The sequence below is a fragment of the Phymastichus coffea genome, unplaced genomic scaffold, assembly GCF_024137745.1.
Source record: "Phymastichus coffea isolate CEN01 unplaced genomic scaffold, Cenicafe_Pcof_1.1 PCOF00014, whole genome shotgun sequence".
NCBI lineage: Eukaryota > Metazoa > Arthropoda > Insecta > Hymenoptera > Eulophidae > Phymastichus > Phymastichus coffea.
This window is the reverse complement of record NW_026706825.1, coordinates 2,870,183-2,894,060: the sequence shown is the minus strand read 5'-3', so window position 1 is coordinate 2,894,060 and position 23,878 is coordinate 2,870,183. Positions and strand designations below refer to the sequence as shown.

The window sequence follows — 23,878 nt, the reverse complement described above, 5'->3', positions numbered from 1 at the left end:
AATAACGTTAGTAGAATCGTTCAGGTCGTGCAGAAAGGCACCGTTACAGTAAGTATAGTCACCGGACCTGTAGTATGGTTTGAGCAGTCGACTTAAGTTTCGAGCTTAGCGTGAGATGAAAGCGCGACGGGAATACCGTCGATTGGGATTACATCACGTGTCGTTATACAACGTAGCGTCGTAGTATAGCGATTCTAAAGGTTTCGCTCTTGATTGGACAAACTTGGGCGGTATTTATTGCCTCGGGAACAGAAAAAGGGTTTGCTTCCAGTGTAGATATACTGTTGGAGTTAACGGGTGTGGTCGCAGATGTATTGTTTATTTCGAGTTGTACAGATTACGTTGGAGATATATCGGCGGCATAACTTACACTGTCGTCGGACGACTTTTCCCCATCCTAGACCAAAATTAGCAAAATTTCAAAATTTTATATCTCGGGTCCAAAACATACTACCGAAATCAACGGAATATGATTTTAAAGATCTTTTATGGAGCTTCCGAACTATATAAAATACATATATGATTTTCCTTTTTATGGGTTATGTGACATCATAATTAAAATTAATTTTTTCCGTTTATTCTCTCGAATTTTAAAGCAAGTTAACTTTTGCGGGAAGTTATCGGACAAAAAAACTAGATATATCGTTCAAAAGCTTTTTTGAAAAGCTACAAAATCCATGAGCGAGAAAATTTTTTAAACTTTTTTTTACGAACTACATATTGTTTTACAAAAAACTGACCTTTTTATAAAATTCATTGTATCTCTGAAAGATGTGATTATAAAAAAAGGCAGTTAGTCCTTGATAAATGTAACATTGTTTCTATTAAAGTTTTTTTTATAACCTGACCTTTTTCTAGTTCCTTCCTTGCTGGGTGACATAGCACAAGATATAGGACTTACGGAAACAAGAATAAAGCAAGAAAGAGCGGAAATAATTATAGAAAATCGGCTAAAAAAGTATATAATATAGATTTTAAACACGTAAAAATGATCATTAATTGTTATTTATCACTTCATCAATATGAATACTATAAAAATAAGAAAACCTAAGTACTTAGAACAACGTAAAATACGTAAAATGCATTTTTTAAATCGGTACTTATTTTTGAGAGATATAAGTGATTTTTAAATATTTTGAGCTACTGAAAAAAAAATTTTATTTACGGAAAACATGACGATAATATTTTTCAAAAAGTAAATGTTTTTCAGAAATTTCCTAGTCATCTAACCGATTGCAATTTTGCCTAGAAATTTTATTGATTAGATCTGTAAAAGTAAATAATTAGAAAATAAGATTTCAAAGCTTTCTGCAGCAAAGCTTGTTGCCTATTAATTAACTGCTTTTGGAAAATAAAAATATGTGATCTTTTTCTATGCTGTTGTTGAAAGTAATTTCTGTATGTGTAACTTTACAAAATAGCATCGGATTTTTATTTAAAAATACAAAAATAATTATTATCAAATTTGTAGTATAATCAAATAAAATATATTCAGTTAAAAAAAAGGACACACTTTATTATCCGTTAACAAAATATTCAGTGTTTTTGCATAGTTAAATTTTGTAGAATATTGTGATACCATAACTGCTAACAATAACGCTGAAATTATTTTTAGTTCTTATACTTCACGAGTCTTGATACATAAATTTAAGTGATTCTGAATTATTTTTCACTGATTAGGTATATGTAATTTATTTCATCTTCATATTAGTTGTCCAAATGGTGCTGAAAAAAATCAGATTAATTCTAACGTTATTCTTTAACTATAGAATAAGAAATGCATATATTTTAAAGAAAAAATAATATACTTATTATTAACTAGAAAATAATACACGGTGTGTTTAAGAAAATTATAATTAAATGGAAAAAACCTATGGATTTTATTACTGAATATGGTTGTAGGACCCTTTAGAAAACTATTCCAAGTGAAATCAAAATCTATAATTCAGCTGTTTTGTTGTTGCTAATTTAAAGTTTTTTATCGGCATTTTATAGAATTGAACCTGCAACGATTACCGAAAATCGTAGACTCGCGCGAGGTAATGAGCGGCTAAACGAGAGTAGCCGCGCTCGGTTCGCGAGAGAGAGAGAGAGCGTAGGGGCAATGACCGGGAGGGGAGGGTCCGACCAGTAGTATGACTGTGCCACTCAGTCAGTTCGTGCGCCTAACCTGTTTCCGAGCCGTTCGAAGTTTCGTGCGTTGTTCTGGTTCCTGGTGAGAGTGCGAACTTCGGTGCGGTGTGCTCGTAGCAGCCACAGCAACAGCAGTAGCAACAGCAACAGTAGCATCAGCAGCAACAGCAGCAACAATAACAGCATCAACAGAGGCAACAGCAGCGGTAGCAGCGACAGAAGAAGAGGTGGTGCAGCAAGCAGCAGAGCAGCTTAATAACAGTGTGTTATTCGGATACGGTTGGCCACCGTATCCACATCGTCCTTGCGGTAGGTGCACCTTCCCCTTTTTAATTGTTGTTACGATTTGCATGCGAATCCGCGCAGCGAGCGCGAAGAATTTATTGTTGCGTGCGAGCAGGTAGTTCGCGGGAATCGCGGTTTTTTTCTCTCTCTCTCAATCTGCGTGTGTTATCATTCACGCGTGCGTGCGTTAGACTCTCGGCCAATTCCCCGTGTAATTCAATTAGCTTAATAAAGTGTATCTTAATCATTATTTCCGAGTTTGATAGTCGTTATTGTGTCTTTCCTTTGTCCGGAGGTCGCGCCAGTGTTTATTTTCAGGGGATTCGAATTCGCCGGTTGCGAAGCACGAATCGAGCGATTATCGATAGACGCGAGTCGTTGACTTAGGTTCCGGTGGCGGCCGCACAAGCGCTACTAGTAAGAGTGACAGCGCCGCCAAGTGGCGAGTTGGGGGAACCCAACTCGGAACGGCGAAGAGACTCTGCGCAGGCGCACTCCGAGGCAAGGTAGGTTACTGTGCCTTGAGCATATAGATAACAAGGCTTCGTCTAGTTGAAATAAGGGCACCTTCTGGAGATTATCGACTAAACGACAGCCTGTTACATGGCGCCCAACTAAATTAGGACTCACACACGAGGGAAATTGCACGAAAAGAGAGAGCAACGCGCGCGAGAGAGAGACGTTTGCGCGCGTGCGTAATAAGGTGCGAGCGGGTAAAGTAACGCGTGGCTCGTTCGGTACGTGCTCTGCGGTAGGGGAAAGACGCCTCTCCGACCCAATAACAACTGCTTTTGTGAGCCGAGAGCACACTAACCCCAGGGGTCGAAGAGACGTCCGTAGTCGCTCTAACGCGAATATAAAAGGTGACTAATTGTATTTTGAGTTAACTTTTTGCTTTTTAAGTGTTTTATTACACATTAAAGTAATTAAGTGGGGGTTAGTCACCGAGCGACAGTACCAGCAGAGCGCGCAATTGGGGTGTGTGTAGGGTTAGATTAACTAACCCGGTGGAGCTAACAAATAGTTAGCCTCCACCTATAGGCAGGTAGTTGCGAAGCGGAAGTTCGTACTTCCTTAGAGTACGCGATACCTGCACACACCCACAAGCCACGCGTATTGTTGCCTTGTGAATAAAGGCGTAATTGGGTAGTTGGCGATAAAAATCGCAACACCCCGCTCGCGCCTTGGGCGATAGGAGGCGGTAGTGGTCGAATAGGGAAATTAACCTCAACCGTCACCTACGCCCCAGCATAAGCGTCATGAAGGATACCGCCGACGCGATAACCCGGTGGGCTTCGGAACTGCCTTCGACACAGCTGAACAGATACCTGACGCAACTGGAGTTGCGAACAGATGGTCCTAAGCTGATGCAGGCAGTTCGATTAGCATATTGGTTGCTAGGCGAGTATATCGACCTAGACTTCCAAGGAGCGGCGTTGGATAGGGAGGCCACACAACGCAGGCGACGGAGTCGAGAGAGGTGGCTGGAGTCCAGGCGACAAGAGTTAGAAGCAGCTGATGCGGAGGATCTTGTCGCCCACCCACTCATGCTGTTATACAGGGATGAGGTGGTGGAGGCCAACCTGACGCGGACTCTCGCAGTCTATGACAACCTTGAAGAGGAGAGTCAGAGCGAGACGGGGGAGCGAAAGCCCGCGGAGGAAGGGGGGACCGGCGAGGTCAAGGGTCCCACGGAGGGGGTCGGGAGTGAGCACAAGGGCTCCACCGGATCGCCGGATAGGCGAAGAGCCCGTCGCTTCGAGAACGCGGAGCTGCAACCTCCAGAAGAAGAGGAAGAGCGGTGCGTGACCGAGCGACTAAAGGAAGAGATCGAGCGCAACCGGGTCGGTATAGATCGCATATTAGAGATGTTAGAAAGACACGACCAGGTATGCGCGCGGTGGAGCGACCAGGTGACCGCTCTACAGGTGGAGGTCCAGCAGTTGAGAAACAGGGACCCCACCAATCGACGGACGGTCGTACCAGAGCGGCCCCGGAGGACCGTAGATTTCCAATCCATGTATACGTGCCACTACGACCCAAGGGTACCAGGTAGTACCCCGGAACCCCAGCGATCGACCCCTGGCGAACCTCGAGAGGCTCCCCAAAGGCAGGTGCCTTCAAGGACGGAATAGCCACCGAGAAGAGGACCAAGAGACGCCGACATGGATGAAGGGCCGGCGACCCCTGAAGGATCCGCCTGGTACGACGCCAATGCGGCGTCGGGGTACTACGCGACTCGGGACGCGGGTAGGATTGTGAGAGGGTGGAAGCTGCGATACTCTGGCACGGCTTCAGAGTGCGTAGACACCTTCTTGTCGAGACTAGAAGATCTACGCGCGGGTTCTGGGATAACAGACGGCGAAATCTTGTGCTCGGTATCAGAGCTCCTCGAAGGCGTTGCGAGGACCTGGTACGAGCTTAACAAGCTTAAGTGGAGGAATTACGCCGACTTCGTGGCAGGCGCTCGACGTTGGTTTGGGTCGAGTGAGCTTCAGCAACAAAGATTGCTGCAAGAGGCCCAAGCCCGGTACCAGGAGAAAGGAGAGCTGGTACGAGAATATGCCTGCCACCTCCTCTTTATGTTAGCCCAGCTACGCCCGCCGTTACCAGAGCAGAGGCAGTTAGATTTGCTGTATGCAAATCTCCTACCCGCCATCCGGATGCAGCTGCGGAGGAATGCGTTCTCCAACGTGGACGAATTTCACGCCCGGGCGACCGAAATCGAGACCGCTTTGCGGGACGACGAGCGCCCGAGGACCAGGTTGGAGCCAACGTCCACGTTGTACCCCGAGCACATGGGGGTGTCAGCTAAGGCACCACCGCCCCGGGCAGGACCCCGTACGGCGGCCATGTCCAACAAGCCTCGGGGTAGGGAACAGCTGCAACCCGAGTCACCGGTTAAAGCCCCGGCCAGGAAAGCCGAGGACCGGCCCACCATCGCTGCAACGCAGGCTACAGACCGTTTCGAGGATCTGTCGTCGCAAATTGCGACCCTACGACGAGATATGGGCCGGTACTTTAAGGAGAGGAAGGCTAACTCTCCCAGGCGACCGAGGGGTCGGCCGCAAGAAAAGGGGAGGACTAAAACTCCCCCAGGGTCTCCTAGCCAGCGACGAGAGGGTCAGCGGAGGAAAATAGATTACTCCCAACCGATTAAGTGCTCGTCTTGTGGCAAGCTAGGCTTTACCAGAAGGTACTGCCCGGATTGCAACAAGGGAAACGGGCAGGGAAGCGGAGGACGGAGGTCCCCTCCGCGTCCCCAGTAAAGGCGACCTCTCGTCGCGGGTCGCTGGAACGGGGCAGGGGCCCGCCAGCGACCCCAGGGTTCAGGAAGGTCTCGCCAGGGATATCGGACCCTACGAGACCTGGCAGTGCGGTGGCGTTGGAGGCGACAGCGACCGAACAGATGCCTGATCGGGGTAACAGGCATTCTGTATCCTCGAAGGGTACGGAGGCCGGATTCAGGTGGTGGAGCAGGGGTTTGAATGGGTCGGAGAGGAGACCATCAGACCCAAAAGCTCCAGGAGACCACCTGACACTCCGGAGGATACACCGGCGACCCAGACACCTGCGGGTGAGAGCACGTCGATGCGAGTAGCGGCTGCCCAGGGCAAGAAGAGCCGTGAAAGCCTCCCGTCCACAGAGGGGAGAGAGACGGCGAAAGCTCCCCGCAGGTATAGACCCGAGGATGAGACCCGATGGCGGCTTCAGGTGGGGATAGGTGCCTACAAGTTAAGGGCACTCTACGACACCGGGGCCTCATCAACGGTAATGGGTCAACTCGGGCTTAGGTTGGCATCAGACATGGGGCTGGGCCTGGACGTCACGCGAGCGGGAGAAGCGAAGCTCGCTGACGGTCGCCCATGTCCCATCTTGGGTCATGTGATTTTCCCCTTCACAGTAGGGGGAATCACAAAAGATGTAAGGGTCGCTATAACGCCACTGCTGTCTGATGACTGCTACGTCGGCGCGAATTTCGTGAGGGAATTCAGCGCCAACCTGAACCCTGACACGGACCAGCTGTACTTGGCGAAAGCCAAAGTGGCGATACCGTTGGAAGTGGCAAGCGTCACTGGTACGTCGTGCCTCGCACCCGTAGGCCTGGTAGAAGCCACGGAAGCACAGCGTCAAGAAGTGGCTAGCCTCGTCGATGGATTAATTCCAGACGGAGGCGAGTGTTTAGGCTGTGCTGTGGGGGTCGAGCATGAGATAGACATCGGAGACGCTCGACCCTGTAAACAGAAATACTACCCGGTCTCAGATAGGGTGCGAGACGAAATGCACGCGCTGGTCAAGGCCATGCTGGACAACGACGTCATTGAACCAGCAACCAGCGGGTGGTCAAGTCCAGTGGTGATGGTTAAGAAGGCAGACGGCAAATACCGGTTCTGCGTGAATTACCAGAAGGTAAACGCAGTAACCAAGCCGGACGCCTACCCATTACCCTTCATGAGCGACATCCTGCGAAGGATCAGGGATGCGAAGTTCATCTCGACACTGGACTTGAGTAGCGCGTACCACCAGATACCTCTTAAAAAGGAGTCGCGCCCCATTACGGCGTTCACAGTCCCTGGCCTGGGGCATTTTCAGTTCAAGAGAATGCCCTTCGGATTGTCCTACGCCGGCGCGACCTTCCAGAGGTTGATGGACAGAGTGATTGGCCCGGATTTAGATCCTTTCGCTTTTGCGTACCTTGACGACGTGATTATTATCTCGCCGTCCTTTGAGGAGCATAAGCGACACCTGGGATTGGTTTTACAACGAATCCTGGGTGCGGGCCTCACTGTGAATAAGACCAAAAGCCACTTCTGTAAGTCGGAAGTCAAGTACCTGGGGGTCCTAGTGAACCGTGAAGGGGTAAGGCCAGATCCAGAGAAGATCAAGCCCATTATGGAGTACCCAGTACCACGGACGATCAGACAGGTGAAGCGATTCATGGGGATGATGTCGTGGTATCGTCGCTTCATACCCGACTTCGCAACCATCGCTGAGCCGATAAACCGCCTGACGAAGAAGAGCATCCCGTTTGCGTGGCAGCAGGAACAGGAGCAGGCTTTCGAACGGCTACGAGACGCAATGGTCTCGGCACCGATCTTGCAGTCGCCAGATCCCAACGCGCAGTTCGTGTTACAAACGGACGCGAGCGATAGCGGGATAGGCGCGGTATTGACGCAAGAAGTCGATGGACTGGAGCGCGTAATCGAGTACGCCAGTCGCTCCTTAAACAGTGCGGAAAGGAATTATACAGTCTCCGAACGAGAGTGCCTGGCAGTAGTATGGGCTATCGGGAAGTTCCGGCCTTATGTTGAGGGGCACCACTTCAAAGTCATCACCGATCATAGTTGCCTTAAGTGGCTCCACAGTATGAGGAATCCTACAGGAAGGCTAGCGCGTTGGGCGTTAGCACTACAAGGCCATGTGTTCGATATAGAGTATCGAAAAGGAGACCTCAACGTGGTGCCAGACGCTTTATCTAGGGCCTATGAGGAGGGGGTGGTAGAAGTGGGTGCCATGACTCATCAGCCGGAAACTGCCGATGCCTGGTACCTTCAGAAGTATAGAGAAGTATGCCAGGATCCACATTCTCAACCTACCTGGAAGGTAGTCGGAGGGAGATTGTATCACTACAATCCGGCTGAGGAGAGCGAAGGGTCCATCGACAACGAGGAAGCCTGGAAGCTAGTGGTTCCTGCCGAGAAGAGGCATCAAGTACTCGAGGAGGTGCACGATGCGCCAGCAGCGGGACACCAGGGGAGAGAACGAACGTTCTCCCGGGCTAGGCACCTGTATTTCTGGCCAAAGATGTATGATCAGGTCAGAGAGTACGTGAGGAGTTGCCCGGTATGTCAGCAATGCAAGGCGGAGCAAAGGCCGCCTTGCGGGCTGATGGGTCGTCGAGAGGTCTCGCGACCCTGGCAGGTGGTGGCCAGTGACATTACTGGCCCCTTCCCGAAGAGCTCGAGAGGGTTCGAGTACATTTTGGTCTTTTTAGACCTGTTCACTCGGTGGGTGGAGTGCGTACCCGTACGTAAGGCCAACGGAAGGACCATCGTACGGGAATTGCACGAGAGGGTGGTAACCAGGTTTGGGGCGCCAGAGATTTTTCTTTCGGACAACGGGACCGAATTCAAAAACCAAGAGGTCGATGCCTACCTGTCGAGGAACGGCATCCGGCGCGCCCTTACCCCAGTTTACCACCCGCAAGCAAACCCCACAGAGCGAGTGAACAAAACCCTCAAGGCCATGCTCATATCGTACGTGGAGCGAGACCATAAGAGCTGGGACGAGCACCTGCCAGAGTTCAACTTCGCGTTGAACTCGGCAACTCACAGCGCGACAGGTTACAGCCCGGCCATGCTAGTCCTCGGCAGACAGCCCACTCCCCCCTCGACCTTTAGGAGGGCCCAGGATCAGTTGGCCCGGGAAGCTTCCGAGGGCCAAGAACTGACCGAATGGGGCGACCACATGCGCCAGTTACCCAATTTGTGGGAACGTGCTGGCTCTAAGTCCAGGGAGGAGGCGGCCCGTCAGGCGGTCTATTACAATCGGAGGAGACGTCAGGCCGACTTTAGGGTTGGGGACTGGGTGTGGAAGCGGAACCGCATCTTGTCATCCGCATCTCAGGGCGTTTCGGCGAAGTTGGCGCCGAAGTATGCTGGTCCCTACGTAATTCAGGAGGTATGTGGGACGAATACCTATCGCCTAGGTAACCAGCAGGAAGAGTTGCCCGAGCTGATCCACGCCAAGGACCTCAAGCCCTATTTCGGGCCATTCTTAGATGTGGACATCGTGGAACCAGGAGGCGGGGACTCAGCACCGTTGGAGGAAGAGGAGTGCGTAGGCGACCCGCCAGCGAAGATCGAGGAATCCAGCGAGGATCCGATATGCGAGCGCGTCGCGAATGCAGCCCCCGCGAACGAGCGTGAGAAACCCGCGGCGGCTCCTGAGGTACCAGTCGAGGCGCCGGCTAAGCGAGGCCGAGGTAGGCCGCGCAAGAACCCCACGTGCGAACCTCGGGAACCAGGTGGAGACGACCTGGATGGCAATGCGGTAAAGGGAAGGGGCAGACCACGTAGAACCGCTCAGCACGTGCGGAAGGTGGTACTGCCAGCTACCCCCGCAAATGGGCCATGTTCGCGAGGAAAGCGCCGGGGACCGGGGCGTCCTCGTAAACAATAGCGTCGAGCGCCACTCGGCGACGGGTAGGTTAAGGGCTGAGCCTGAGAAATCCCTTGACCCCACTTCTTCTCTTTTACAGATGGAGAGGAAGCTGGTCATCAGTGAAGAGGCCCTCGAGACGGCCACCCAGCTGCTGCTCGACCTAGGATTGGGTCCGGGCGCCGATCGGCTGATCGGCGACCTTCGAAGGTTCGTCCGGGCCCAGGTCGAGGTGGCCGCTCGCGAGGGCCGCTCACGCCAGCGGGTGGACGACTTCCTTCGGGAAGCCATGAGGCCCCCGGTCAGGAGACCCGAGACCAGGGAAGCGTCCACCCAGACCGACGGTCCATCCGAAGAGGGCCGTCGGTCTCAGTCCACGCGGGACCAGGGTATGCAGACCCAAGGGTCGAGCGCGTCAACGACGGAGAGCTCGACCCAGTGCCCCGGGCCAAGGGAGGCCTGCGGCCAGCGACAGTGGGTCTGCAACCACCCACGGGTCCCCCAGCAAGAGGGGCTAGTAAACTCCTGGAGGCACGTGAGGTTGGGCCTCCAGGAGTTGGAAAATGCCTGGGAGTTTGTCGGGGAACTCCAGCGCCAGGTACATGCCCACCTGGGGGAGTTCCTCGACTTCCGCGGCGCCCAGGAAATGCTGGGGGAGTGGGCTCCGGTAGTCCGGCGGCAGAGGGCCTACGGTGAGGCCCTCCTGCGCGTTGACCGGGGGTTGGAGTCCCCAGAGGCCGCGGGCCCGCCGGCAGTGTTGCCACCGGCGGCCCCGACAAGTAGGGATGCGGCCAGGACTCCGGCCAAGCCCCCGACCAAGGCTCAACCCAAGAGAGTCTCGGGGGCCCCCGGCGCCGGACAGGAGTTTATGGTCCGCGTGGACGGGTCGGTTTCCGACCCTACCGTGGTGGTGCGTACCATGGGGGGACGCACATCCGCCACGGTGGGCGGCGTCACATTTATCGCCGCCCCGGCAGCAGCAGCCGCGCCGCCCCAACAACCATCAGGAAGCCAGGGTCATGGGGCGGAGCCCGGCCTCGCCAGAAGACCGGGCAAGGGCTGCTATATTTGCGGACATCCCGGAATCACCACGACCGCCAAATGCCCCAACAAGGCGGAGCACTGGCGATACCCCAGGCACAAGGCGCCAGGGGGCTCCGGCAGGTGACGTGGGGGATTGGTGGCCCGAGATGGGCGAATAAAGCCGGATGTTGAAGAGGATGGATTGTGTTGGTTTCTCTCCTTTCCCAATCCTGTCCTTGGGGTCGCGAGTCAATGGGGTAGTTCGATTCGGTAGTTCGAAGCTAGGAGGGGGCTGCAACGATTACCGAAAATCGTAGACTCGCGCGAGGTAATGAGCGGCTAAACGAGAGTAGCCGCGCTCGGTTCGCGAGAGAGAGAGAGAGCGTAGGGGCAATGACCGGGAGGGGAGGGTCCGACCAGTAGTATGACTGTGCCACTCAGTCAGTTCGTGCGCCTAACCTGTTTCCGAGCCGTTCGAAGTTTCGTGCGTTGTTCTGGTTCCTGGTGAGAGTGCGAACTTCGGTGCGGTGTGCTCGTAGCAGCCACAGCAACAGCAGTAGCAACAGCAACAGTAGCATCAGCAGCAACAGCAGCAACAATAACAGCATCAACAGAGGCAACAGCAGCGGTAGCAGCGACAGAAGAAGAGGTGGTGCAGCAAGCAGCAGAGCAGCTTAATAACAGTGTGTTATTCGGATACGGTTGGCCACCGTATCCACATCGTCCTTGCGGTAGGTGCACCTTCCCCTTTTTAATTGTTGTTACGATTTGCATGCGAATCCGCGCAGCGAGCGCGAAGAAATTATTGTTGCGTGCGAGCAGGTAATTCGCGGGAATCGCGGTTTTTTTCTCTCTCTCTCAATCTGCGTGTGTTATCATTCACGCGTGCGTGCGTTAGACTCTCGGCCAATTCCCCGTGTAATTCAATTAGCTTAATAAAGTGTATCTTAATCATTATTTCCGAGTTTGATAGTCGTTATTGTGTCTTTCCTTTGTCCGGAGGTCGCGCCAGTGTTTATTTTCAGGGGATTCGAATTCGCCGGTTGCGAAGCACGAATCGAGCGATTATCGATAGACGCGAGTCGTTGACTTAGGTTCCGGTGGCGGCCGCACAAGCGCTACTAGTAAGAGTGACAGCGCCGCCAAGTGGCGAGTTGGGGGAACCCAACTCGGAACGGCGAAGAGACTCTGCGCAGGCGCACTCCGAGGCAAGGTAGGTTACTGTGCCTTGAGCATATAGATAACAAGGCTTCGTCTAGTTGAAATAAGGGCACCTTCTGGAAATTATCGACTAAACGACAGCCTGTTACAAACCGTATTATGACGTTTTAATGTTCGAGTAACAAGTGGTTATGGTATTATAAATAAATAATATGATTAATTATAAACTAAAAATAATTTATGTATACTTTTCAATTATATATTATATTGTACTATATTAAACTATATTACACTTTTCAAAGCAAAGTAATGAAGAAATATAACTAATCGTTTATCATAGCTTACAAATGACTACCATTGTAGTCACATATAGTTTTTAGTAAATGATTTGCAAACTTAGGATGTATGCTAGCTACTTTATGTTTCATGCAAGTCTTTTTTAGATCATACCGAACAGATTCCATTACTTGTTTACTAAAAAACCCAAGCCCTTTGTTTTTTTTAAATAAAGATACGATACATGATGAAATACTGCATGAACTTTAAAAATAACATTAATATTTAAATCTAAATAATTTTGATTAAATTCATTTATTGTTTAAACGAAATTTGGATTTAACTTTTCAGAAAAACACAAATCAATGACTGATCGAAAATCAACAAAACATTTAGCGTTGTTCGTGGAATTTACTCTCCAGGACATAGGAAACGTACGGGCTCCTCATACTGCTGCACAAAGTGTGCTGGGCTCTTCACTTTATTTTTATATATTTACTCGGCCGAGAAAGCGCGCCTACTTCCATGTTTAGTTCTCTTAACGTGCGAGACTGCTGTCGACCAACACGTTTTCTTTTGTCTACCATCGCCGGTGTCATAATTGTGGTTGATTGCCGAGATTTTATCAAAAGCGGGCATAGAGAGGCCATAAGAAACATGTCTGGGCAATGGAATGGGTCGATCCATTGTTATTTCCACGTGGTCGTTTTCGTCGACCGCCCGCTGAGCGGCATACAGATCCCGACTTGGTTAACCAACCAAGCTTCCTCGCTTTCTCTCTCTGTCGCTTTACTAGCCCACGGCACGCCCTCTCAACCCGTTTGTTGCACAAACTAGCAAAGAGAGGAAAAAATATCATGCCGACTGACCAAACACTGTTTTTTCGACAAAAGTTCAGTTCGTGCTTGAGAGTTGTCGCAGCAAGTCTTTCGTTCTAAGTTTTGCGAGCAACGGTGACTGCGCCACAGAATCGATCGTCCGATTGTGCGCGTGTGTTTATAATTTCGACCAGTGGAGCATCACGACCGGACCACGGATAGGGTGACCTGCTGCCAAAGATGAGGGTGCGCTTAACCTTCAAGGGTGCATCCAATCACGCGGCTCTCTGTCCACCCATCAGCTCAGGTTGCATCTTAGCGAGGGCTACTTAGGTTTTCGAAACGTTGGGGCTACGCCATTCCTTGCACCCCGAAGGCACTCTCCTCTCTTTCTCTCTCTCTTTTTCTTATTGACCACGGTGCGATCGGTAAGTGAGCGTCAAGCCATTAGCTATCTAGCTACGCGTGCGAGCGTTAACTACCGCGACGACAATTGTAAAGGCGATCGCCGTCCTCGTGACAAACATTTTGTACTATTTGTTTTGCCTTATATTCGCTGTATTAATAAATCGTGCCGCATCTAAAAGACTTTTCCCCACCTGAGACTAGAGTTATTATGCCGGCTAGATACGGTCTATTCGAGATTAATATAAATAAATTGTGTTTGTTACCATCATATCTTGATCTTTTTATTATCATACGCAGACCTCGTTTTTTATTTTAACTATCTCTTTCTTTTAAGGCTACTTATGAACAAACATATTTCAAACAATTAAAGTATCAATTTCTACGAAGAACATCTATTTTATTTTACAAAGTCTTACAAGAATTTCCTGCAAAAGCAGATTCGCCATAAGTTATTTCTCTTGTAGCATTATAATATTGATCCCACTTCTCACTAAGTTCTTTGAGATCTAAAGACATGTGTTTGTAAATTATATTAACTATACCAATCAGCTTTGGTCCTATACTTAACATGTTTTTTTTTCTTTTTTTGGTATAATAAACACAATTTTGTTCGATTTTCTTCATGGGTATATATATGGTCTTTTGAGTAACGCATTATTTTTTCACATTTTCCCAAACAAAAGCACGATGAAAATCTAACTAAGCTTAGTTAAATAAATAAATTTCATAGTAATCACAGCCGATTCTATGGGTATCAGCACTATCTATACTATACTACTTGGTATGCACAAAATGTAAACAAAGAGATTAAGCCGGTAACATCAAACAATGGATCTACGTACAAGTTTTCTCACTAGATTTTCAAACAATAACGTTTTTGAATTTATAATGTAAGCTGTGATAAGCGATCAGTTATATTTGATCATTATTTTTCTTTCAAAATTGTAAAATTCATTATACATAAATAGTTGAATAGTATAAATAAATTATTTTTAGTTTATAATTAATGACCTTAGTTATTTATAAAACCATAACCACTTGTTAATCAAACATTTGAATGTCATAATACGGGTAAATTCTATAAAATATTTCGCTTGAAATAGTTTTCTAAAGGGTCTTACAACCATATTCAGAAATAAAATCCATAGGTGTTTTCCATTTGATTAAAATTTTCTTAAACATACCGTGAAGAAATTTATGATGGAATAGGAATGACTCATTTCAGTTTAATTACAGTAATAACCATTATTTCTTTAAAATATTATAAATATCATAAATACTTTACTGAGATACATAATGGTATTTTTACTAATTTTCGCAAATTACTTTATAAATTAACTAAAAAAGCAATCCAAATATGATGAGTAATATTTTAAACTGAAAAAATAATCCAATTCTGGATGTCAGCAACATGTTATGTAACTTTTAAAACATATAACTGATAATGTGACATTTGTTGTAATTGTAGTGTAATATTATTACATATTATTAAGAGCAAATAAAACTTTAATAAGTAATATTATGAATATAGTGATATATAAACAGCTTCGTTGGAAAAGAAGATAAATTTGGAAATATATACATTTTATTAATTAAATGGGGTGAATGTTTTATTAGTGTGCACGCGTGACGAATATCGGAATATTTGTCCGATATTTGTTTCGCGTGCACGATATTGTCACGGGTACGATATTGTCTGTCGCTCGCCGACCTTGTATGTGCACTGCCACTGGCTCGCCTGCGATCCCCATTAAAATTGCAAGTGCACGTGAGGCGTCTTGCGTTGTTACTCGCAATAGGGCGTCGTTGCTAAAAGGATGCGCGGATTCGTGAATTCGTGGGCACCTACTTTTGGAGTGTGATCAGGTTACGGTTTGATGGAGAGCAAAGTTATGCAGGGCTAAATAGAATAATCAGTACGCGCAGTTGCTAAAATCCTCTGTGATTTAGTAGAGTAGAAAGGTCAAATACATAAAGAAATATACACCAGTTGAGCCGGAAGACTACACATTACGAACTTTGAACCGGGTAGAGAGTAAAGCCGCAGCACGCGAACTAATAACGTGGATAACGTGATACGCCTTCGCGGCGGAAGTTTTGACGCACACTTTTTCACTTATATAATATTCAGCTTAATTGATATTCAGGACGCCGGTGACTTCACTCTTTTGATTCTTTTTTCCTCGATCGCTTGTCTCGTCTTTCACTTCGTTCTTCGTCTTTTTTTTCGCAATCGGCAGGCTTTCACACCGATTTTTCCAGTAGTATTCGGGTTGCTTACTCGCTGGCACTCGAATAAATATGTATCCCCTCGCTCTCTCTTTTCTCTTCTCACATGCGCCCGTAGTCCGATGAGCAATTCGCGAGTCGATCAGTGTCGCCCTCGCACCCGCGGTAGAGGCTTGGATAAGTGAGTATTCTTAATGAGCAGGGTTCGTTATACAATTAATCATCTATTTTCAACTGCGATATTTCATTTCAAAATGGTAAAAATTCAACTTATAATTAATTTAATTTTATGTTAAAGTGAAGAATACAAATTAATAATATTAAGAAAAAGAGCTTTCCACAGAATGGATTGCTTTAAGCCATTAAAGCCTAGGCCAATACTAGCTCCAATTAAGTAAGCCATTTTTACATAATCGAAAAAAAATAACCGCGGATTTTCTTTTGTTATTTACAATTGTTTATAAAAAACTATTTAAATAAATTATCATAAAAGTCATCATTTTTAAAAATTAATTACAGTAATCAATTATACGATAATAATCACAAAGAAAACCACTGTCACATTTTTTTTTCGAAGAATAATTTATTGGTGTAATACGGTAATATCCTGCAATTAATTATAAATAATTTATAAATAATAAAATATTTGTTATATAATATTATTCATAAATAATTCATAAATAATAAATTATTTATTGTAACGGGGTGGATTAACTGTTGTAAAGAGTTTGTCTAAGAATATACTCCCACGATGCAGAGCTAACCGCCGCTCCGTTAATCACGTACGAGTATACGTGTATTCGCCTTTACGATTGATACTTTCGTTCCAATGTCTTCTTTCCAATAGAATTGAACTCACCTTAAGTCACCTAACTTGTGACACTTACTTTATCTTAGGTGTGCGTAGACTAATGTTTACTTCCACTATTCCCTAGACAAAATCGGTTTAAAAAGATTTCAGGAAACGGATCCGTTAAATTAAGGGAAACGAAAGAACGTAATGCGACGAATAAAAATCAAGCCTTTTATAAGAATAAAAGTTACAGTCTTTTGTGGGCCGAAAGACTTGCGCACGTGTATAAGATTTACATTTATCCGGGGAGAGAGAGAGAAAGAGAGAATTCGAAATTCTACTGCGAACTACAACGCTCGGCGCGAATACGATAAGGGTCACTTACGAATTTAAGTGAGGAATTATACCGTCACGCGGAAAAAAAGATGGTGCACCTACCCTGCGGTGCAATTACGGTGATCAGCCGTAATTGTTGAAGCAAATTAAAGGTGCTCCTAAGATCAGAATCAGCTGTGCTGCCTCGTTCGCAAATCTGCTGTATAATTGCTGTCATTTTTGCTGCTGCTTCCGTGATGCTGCTACTGTTGCTGCTTCCTCGCTCACCCTTGCACACGTATCCAAAATCCCAGTAAATTTTTTTTATTGGCAAATCGTTGTAACACTGTGCTAAACTATTTTGGCGGTACTACACACGTAACAGCTGAGATGTAACTGCTAATTCAAAAGATCGCGCGCCCCCTCTCTCTCTTAATACTTAGAACTAACGCGCGAAACTCAGAATCGCGAACGGTTCGATTAATTGAATCGACTACCGTTGCAGCCCCCTCCAAGTCCTGACTATCCGGGCAGGACGAATACCCGCGATTCGCTGCCATCAGGAACCTGAAAGTAATAAAGAAGGAAAGGAAACAAAATAATAAACTCCCTTCTTTATTTCGGCTAATTTATTTGCCCTCCAGGGCCTACATCATCGTTTGGCTACACCTGGCGCGCGATGTTTCGGGTAGCGCCAGTGTGTAGCCTTCTTCGGGCACCGCTGGGAGTTGGTCATCCCAGGCTCCCCACAGATGTAGCAGCCCCTCAGCTGCGACCGAGATTGAGCAGCCTCCCGATCTTGTGATGGCTGCTCAGCAGCCAGAGGGGACTGCTGGGCACTGACTCCCTGTGAGGCGGTGATGGTCACGCCTCCCACCGTGGCGGTCGCACGTCCATCCTGCGACCTGACCACGATGGTGGTATCAGGAGCCATGCGCCCGTCCACATGGACCTTGAGCGTCGGTCCAGCGTCAGTAGCTCCCGGGGCTCTCTTCTCTTGAGCCGGCGCCGGGAGCGCTGCGAAGGACTCTTGTCCGTTATCCACCCGCAGCAGGGCCTCTCCGTAGGCCCTCTGACGCTGAGCCATCCCTGCCCACTCCCCGAGCAGCTCTTCTGCGCCCTGGCGGCTCAAAAAGCGTCTCAGATGCTCCTGCACCTGAGACTGGAGTTCTTGAGTGAACCGCCATGCACTCTCCACCCCGTTGACGCACGTGTCTGAAGTCGAGGAGGAGAGTAGGCTGCTCAGGGATCCGGGGATGATTGCAAACCCAGTGCGAGGCCCCACAGGTTTCCCTGGGTCCTGGGCATTGGCTCGCACTGTCCGACGTAAGGGTTACGCCGGACTTGAGGGTCTGCACCCCCTGGTCCACTGTAGACTTGGGACGTTCGACACTGTCCTGGTCCTCGGTCTGTGTCGAAGCGTCCCGAGAAGCCTTCTTCGGGGCGACCCACGATGAATCCCGGAGAACCTCTGCCACAGAGGCATTGCGTCTCTCCCTTCGGGTGGTCCCTTCCAACTGGACCCTGGCGAAGCCCCGCAGATCTTCAATTAGCTGCGTCGCATCAGGGCCCAGTTGCAGATCTAACAACATCTGCGTGACCACCTCGAAGGTCTCCTCTTCGACGACGATTCTCCGGTCCATCTGAAACATCCAAAAATAACAAATTTCGGATGAATCTCCCTGCGCGAAGAAAAAATCCTAATAATAGCCGCATCCCACCAAGTTATACGCTCCCTGGCGATTCTTTGTGGGAACGTCCTGGCCCTCGTCGGTTACCGCTCGGTTTTATCGGCCCAACCGTCCTTTGTACGACGGGCACGGTCTTTCGAGGCCTACCTCTCCCTCTATTCTCCTTCACGGGAGAGTTGTTGTCCCTCGCAGGACCGATGACCGTCTCTGGAACCTATCGAGGTCGACCTCGACCTCTCTTAGTTGGGGCAGATACCGGTAAATCCGATGTCTCGGTGGGAACTTTATCTACGGCCGTGGGGGCTGCTAATTGGATCCGCTCGCTATCCGATAAATCCCCTCCTGGATTTTCGTGCGCATTCGCAGAATCGTTCGCTTCCTCCGACGGCAGTTTATCTGGCGGCTCGCGAGGTTCGATGACCTCCTCGCTTTCCCCATCCTCACCCGGACCGTAATATGGTTTAAGGTCCTTGGCATGGAAGAGCTCAGACAGGATCTCCAGCTGATTGCTTAGCCTGTACGTGTTGGAACCACAAACCTCTTCAATCACGTACGGGCCGGCATATTTCGGCGCTAATTTAGCTGAAATACCTCGAGCAGCTGAAGATAGCATCCTGTTCCTCTTCCAAACCCAATCTCCGACCTTAAACTCGGGTTGCCGTCTCTTCCGGTCATAATAAGCCGCCTGACGCGCAGCTTCCTCCTTTGACTTGGAGTTAACTCTCTCCCACAAATTAGGAAGGTTCTCCATATGTTCGGCCCAATCTTCTACAGCCTGACCCTCCGAACATTCAAGGGCCTGCTGATCTTGGGTTCTTCTGAACGTCAAAGGAGGTACTGGCTGACGCCCAAACATGAGCTTCGCAGGACTATATCCGGTGGCGCTATGAGTTGCCGAGTTCAACGCGAAGTTGAATTCTGACAGGTGTTCATCCCAGCTCTTATGATCACGGCTTACGTAAGACGTGATCATGGTCTTGAGTGTCCTGTTTACTCGCTCTGTGGGATTCGCTTGGGGATGATACACGGGAGTCAAAGCGCGCTGGATGCCGTTCATCTGCAGGTATGAATCGACCTCCTGATTCTTAAATTCGGTTCCATTATCCGACAAGAATACCTCTGGCGCACCAAACCTAGTGACGATCCTCTCGTGTAATTCCCTTGCGATTGTTTTCCCATTGGCCTTGCGTATCGCAACACACTCTACCCAGCGAGTAAACAAGTCTACAAATACTAAGATATACTCAAAACCTCGAGAGCTTTTGGGAAATGGACCAGTGATATCACCGGCCACCACCTGCCAGGGTCGTGATACTTGTCTACGACCCATCAGCCCGCAAGGTGCTCTTTGTTCCACCTTGCACTGCTGACATACCGGGCAACTCTTTACGTACTCCCTGACCTGATCATACATTTTAGGCCAGTAGTACAAGCGCCTAGCCCTGGAGAACGTACGCTCTCGTCCTTGATGTCCTGCAATAGGAGCATCATGGACTTCCTGGAGCACCTGGTATCTTTTCTCCCTAGGCACCGCAAGCTTCCACGCTTCATCGTTGTCGATGGACCCTTCACTATCCTCATCAGGCTAATAATGATACAGTCTCCCTCCCACCACCTTCCAAGTAGGGTGAGAATGTGGGTCCTGGCATACTTCCTGGTATTGTTGCAAATACCAGGCGTCAGTGGTCTCCGGCCGACTATTTATAGCACTCACTTCAATCCCCTCCTCCTCATAGGAGCCCTAGATAAAGCGTCTGGCACTACATTGAGATCCCCTCTTCGATATTCGTTATCGAAGACATTGCCTTGCAATGCTAGCGCCCATCGCGCTAGTCTTCCCGTGGGATTTCTCATATTGTGGAGCCATTTCAGGCAACTATGATCAGTGATGACCTTGAAGTGATGCCCTTCAATATACGGCCGGAACTTTCCAATGGCCCATACCACTGCCAAGCACTCTTTCTCGGAGACCGTATAATTTCTCTCGGCACTGTTGAGCGATCGGCTGGCGTATTCTATTACACGCTCCTCTCCATCGACATCCTGTGCGAGAACTGCCCCGATTCCACTGTCACTGGCATCAGTTTGCAGTACAAACTGACCGTTCGGATCGGGTGATTGCAGTATTGGGGCGGAAGTCATTGCCTCCTGCAATTTCGTGAAAGCTCGCTCTTGCGGGTATAAAACGTCTATACCACGAGGTCATTCCCATGAACCGCTTCACCTGTTTGACAGTCCGGGGTGTTGGATATTCTAATATCGGGCGTATTTTTTCGGGATCTGGTCTTACTCCGTCCTGGTTCACAAGAACTCCCAAGTACCTGACTTCCGTCTTACAGAAGTGACTTTTATCTTTATTGATGGTTAGGCCCGCACCTAGAATTCTTTTCAATACCCTTTCTAGGTGCCGGTTATGCTCCTCAAAGGACGACGAAACCACAATTACGTCGTCGAGGTAAGCAAAAGCGAATGGATCCATATCCGGGCCTATCACCTTGTCCATCAACCTCTGGAAGGTCGCTCCTGCGTATGACAGTCCGAAGGGCATTCTCTTAAATTGAAAGTGCCCTAATCCAGGAACTGTAAACGCTGATATCGGACGCGATTCTTCCTTTAAGGGAATTTGATGGTACGCACTGCTCAAGTCCAAAGTAGATATGAACTTTGCATCCCTTATTCGTCTTAGGATGTCGTTCATATATGGTAAAGGATAGGCATCAGGTTTGGTAATTGCATTTACCTTTTGATAATTCGCACAAAACCTATATTTTCCATCTGCCTTCTTTACCATTACTATTGGACTCGACCATCCGCTGGTCGCTGGTTCGATAACATCCTTTTCCAGCATATCTTTGACCAGCGTGTGCATTTCCTCTCGCACTCTATCTGAGACTGGGTAGTACTTCTGTTTGATGGGTCGAGCATTTCCAACATCTATTTCATGTTCAACCCTCACGGCACAACCTAAAGCCTGACCCCCGTCAGGAATCAACCTTCTGACGAGGTCTTCAATTTCTTCAAGCTGTGACTCCGTGGCTTCCCATAGTCCTACCGGTGCGAGAAATGCCGTACCATCAATTCCAGCCACTTCCATTGGTACTTTCACTTGGGTGTCCTTAAGCCATAATTCATCCTCATCGGGATCCAAAATTGCGCGGAACTCTCTTATAAAGTTCGCGCCTACATAGCAGTCATCTGTAAGCAGCGGCGTAATGGCGACTCTGATTGTCTTCATGATTCCCCCTACTTTAAAAGGGAACATCACGTGACCAATTATAGGGCACAGGCGTCCATCAGCAAGCCTTGCATTGCCAGCCCTGGTCACATTCAACCCGAGTCCCATCTCCGATGCCAATCTCAGCCCTAATTGACGCATGACCGTGGATGAGACGCCGGTATCATAGAGTGCTCTAATTTTAAAGTCACCTATGTCTACCCGCAACCACCACCTGGTCTCATCCTCTGGGTCATATCCACGAGTCCCATCTTCGCCTCCTTTCATCGTGCTTTTCAGCGGCTTTTTTCCTTCCGCTGCCGCGACGACGGTAGGCTGGCTTCTACTCGTGGATCCCTTCGGCAGAGGAGCTTTTTGTGTGAAGAGGCTCTCCCTGGAGTCTTCCCCCTCCTCCACAACCTGTATGTGGCCATCTGGTCCTTTCAGGATAACCACTCCCCTATTCTGCCGAGGGCTGACATCGGGTTTAATTGCCTTCCGCTCTAATATACTGCTATGTCCTGGGCTCTCTTGATGCCCTCCCAGGACTTGTTTGGATCTCTGGGTCGCCGACAACTTGCTGTTTCCCATCGGCGACCCGCAGCGAAAGGTCGAATTTACTGGAGGCGCGAAGATGACCTCTTCTCTTCGCTCTCCTTGCCGTTTCCCTTGTTGCAATCTGGGCAAAACTTGCGACTAAATCCCAGTTTGCCACAAGCGGAACATTGGAGAGGCTTAGTAAAGTCTATCTTCCGCCTCTGCCCTTCTCGCCGCTCGTCAGGAGACCTGGAAGAAGGAGAATTTTTCCTTCCTCCACGCCATCGGCTCTTACGCTGTTCTGGAGGGCTGCCTTGCTTGTCAGCGGCCAACTTGCGCAATATCCGCTCGATGCCCTCCAGACGTTCTTCCATCTTCTTATCAGAAGCTTGCGTAGCCGATACCGATGCTTGTTCGGTAGGCCTCCTGACGGGGTTCTCCACGCCCAGTCCGCGCTGCGGATCTCCCTCCTTCGCACGCGCCTTCCCTTCGCTGGCCATTGCAGCGGTTTGGGATTTACTACCAGCCGTTCTTTTGCTCGGCTGGTAGGCATGCTGAGGGAAGATCGTCGAGTTGGGGTCAGCGAATACACGTGGACGGCGACCATAAGATAAGGTGTTCTGTACCTCGGTCGCCCTCCTGTTGAATTCGCGTATCGACGTCATCTCGCTCTGACGCAGCTGGATTTGGATGCTTGGAAGGAGTTTTGCATGGAGTAGGTCTAATAACCTCTCCAAGGGCATGGGCGGTTCTAGTCTATTGACAAGAGCCACCAGGTTGGACACGTAGTCTCGCACTAGTTCGTCCTCACTCTGGAACCGGTTCTGAGCTTCCTGCAACAGCCTTTGTTGCTGTTGCGTACTTGTGCCAAACCAATCCCGGGCGTCCGCGACGAACTCGTCATAACTGAGCCACTGGTACTTGTTGTTATCGTACCAGGTCCTCGCGTTACCTTCGAAGATCTCTGATACGGAACAAAGCACTTCGTCGTCAGTTAGTCCTGCACCTACGCGCAGATCCTCCAACTTCGACAGAAACGTATCTACGCTCTGTGCCCTACTGCCCGCAAACCTCAATTTCCATCCGCGGACAATTTTCCCAACATCTCGGGTTGTGGAGAGCCCTGAGAATATCTGATGTCCGGTGCCAGATGATCCGCTTCGACTCCTCTGTCGAACGGGTGCGGATCTCCCATAAACTTCCGGATCCTCTTCACCTCCTCTTCGTTGGAGGACTTCCGGTGTGGTGACGTCCCTTCTCCTAGGTATTGGTCTTGGAGGAGCCGGTGTACTCCCCGGAATCCCCGAGTCGTAGTGACAGGTGAATGTGTCCTGAAAGTCCACATTACGTCTGGAGCGCGGTTGAACCGAGTCACGCTGAGAAGAACGGTTAGCACTGGCCATATCATGCATTGCGTCTTCCAGCTCTCGAATTCGTATGCGCATGTCCTGCGCCTCGCGCTCCGCACACACCTGTAATCGCTGCAGAGTCTGAAGGGTTTCTAGGATTCGACCTACCAACTTTTGGTTATGGTCTACTCCCTCCTTCAGATACTCTATTTCCCGGAAGGCCTCACTCAAGGATAATTCTTCCTGAGGTTCCTTCCGAGTGCAGTATTCCTGCGACCTGGGATTCGGATTGCTCTGTCTCCACTCCCTCTCCTCCTGCTCTTGCGTGCGGAGGGCCTTCTGGATGAGTTCATCCACTTCTTGGCGGCTGGCTTCACCCTCAGAATCCTCATCCGGGCAGGTGAATGTCCTTGACATATCAGTCAATGATATTCCCTCCCTATTGATGATCCTGAGGGGATAGTATCTGTTATCATCCGCGTTGA

The 23,878-nt window shown here is 48.9% G+C and overlaps 1 protein-coding gene across 1 annotated transcript in view; it reads right to left on the bottom strand.

Moving 5' to 3' along the window:
- Positions 1-1,518: 1,518 nt before the first annotated feature.
- The window catches only part of LOC131673793 (serum response factor homolog), a 275,341-nt gene continuing 252,981 nt past the window's right edge, over positions 1,519-23,878 (bottom strand). Inside the window, exon 3 of the mRNA XM_058952097.1 lies at positions 1,519-1,725. Within this exon, the coding sequence (XP_058808080.1) occupies positions 1,708-1,725 (18 nt within the window). The 3' untranslated portion in view covers positions 1,519-1,707. The remainder of the gene's footprint in view (positions 1,726-23,878) is intronic.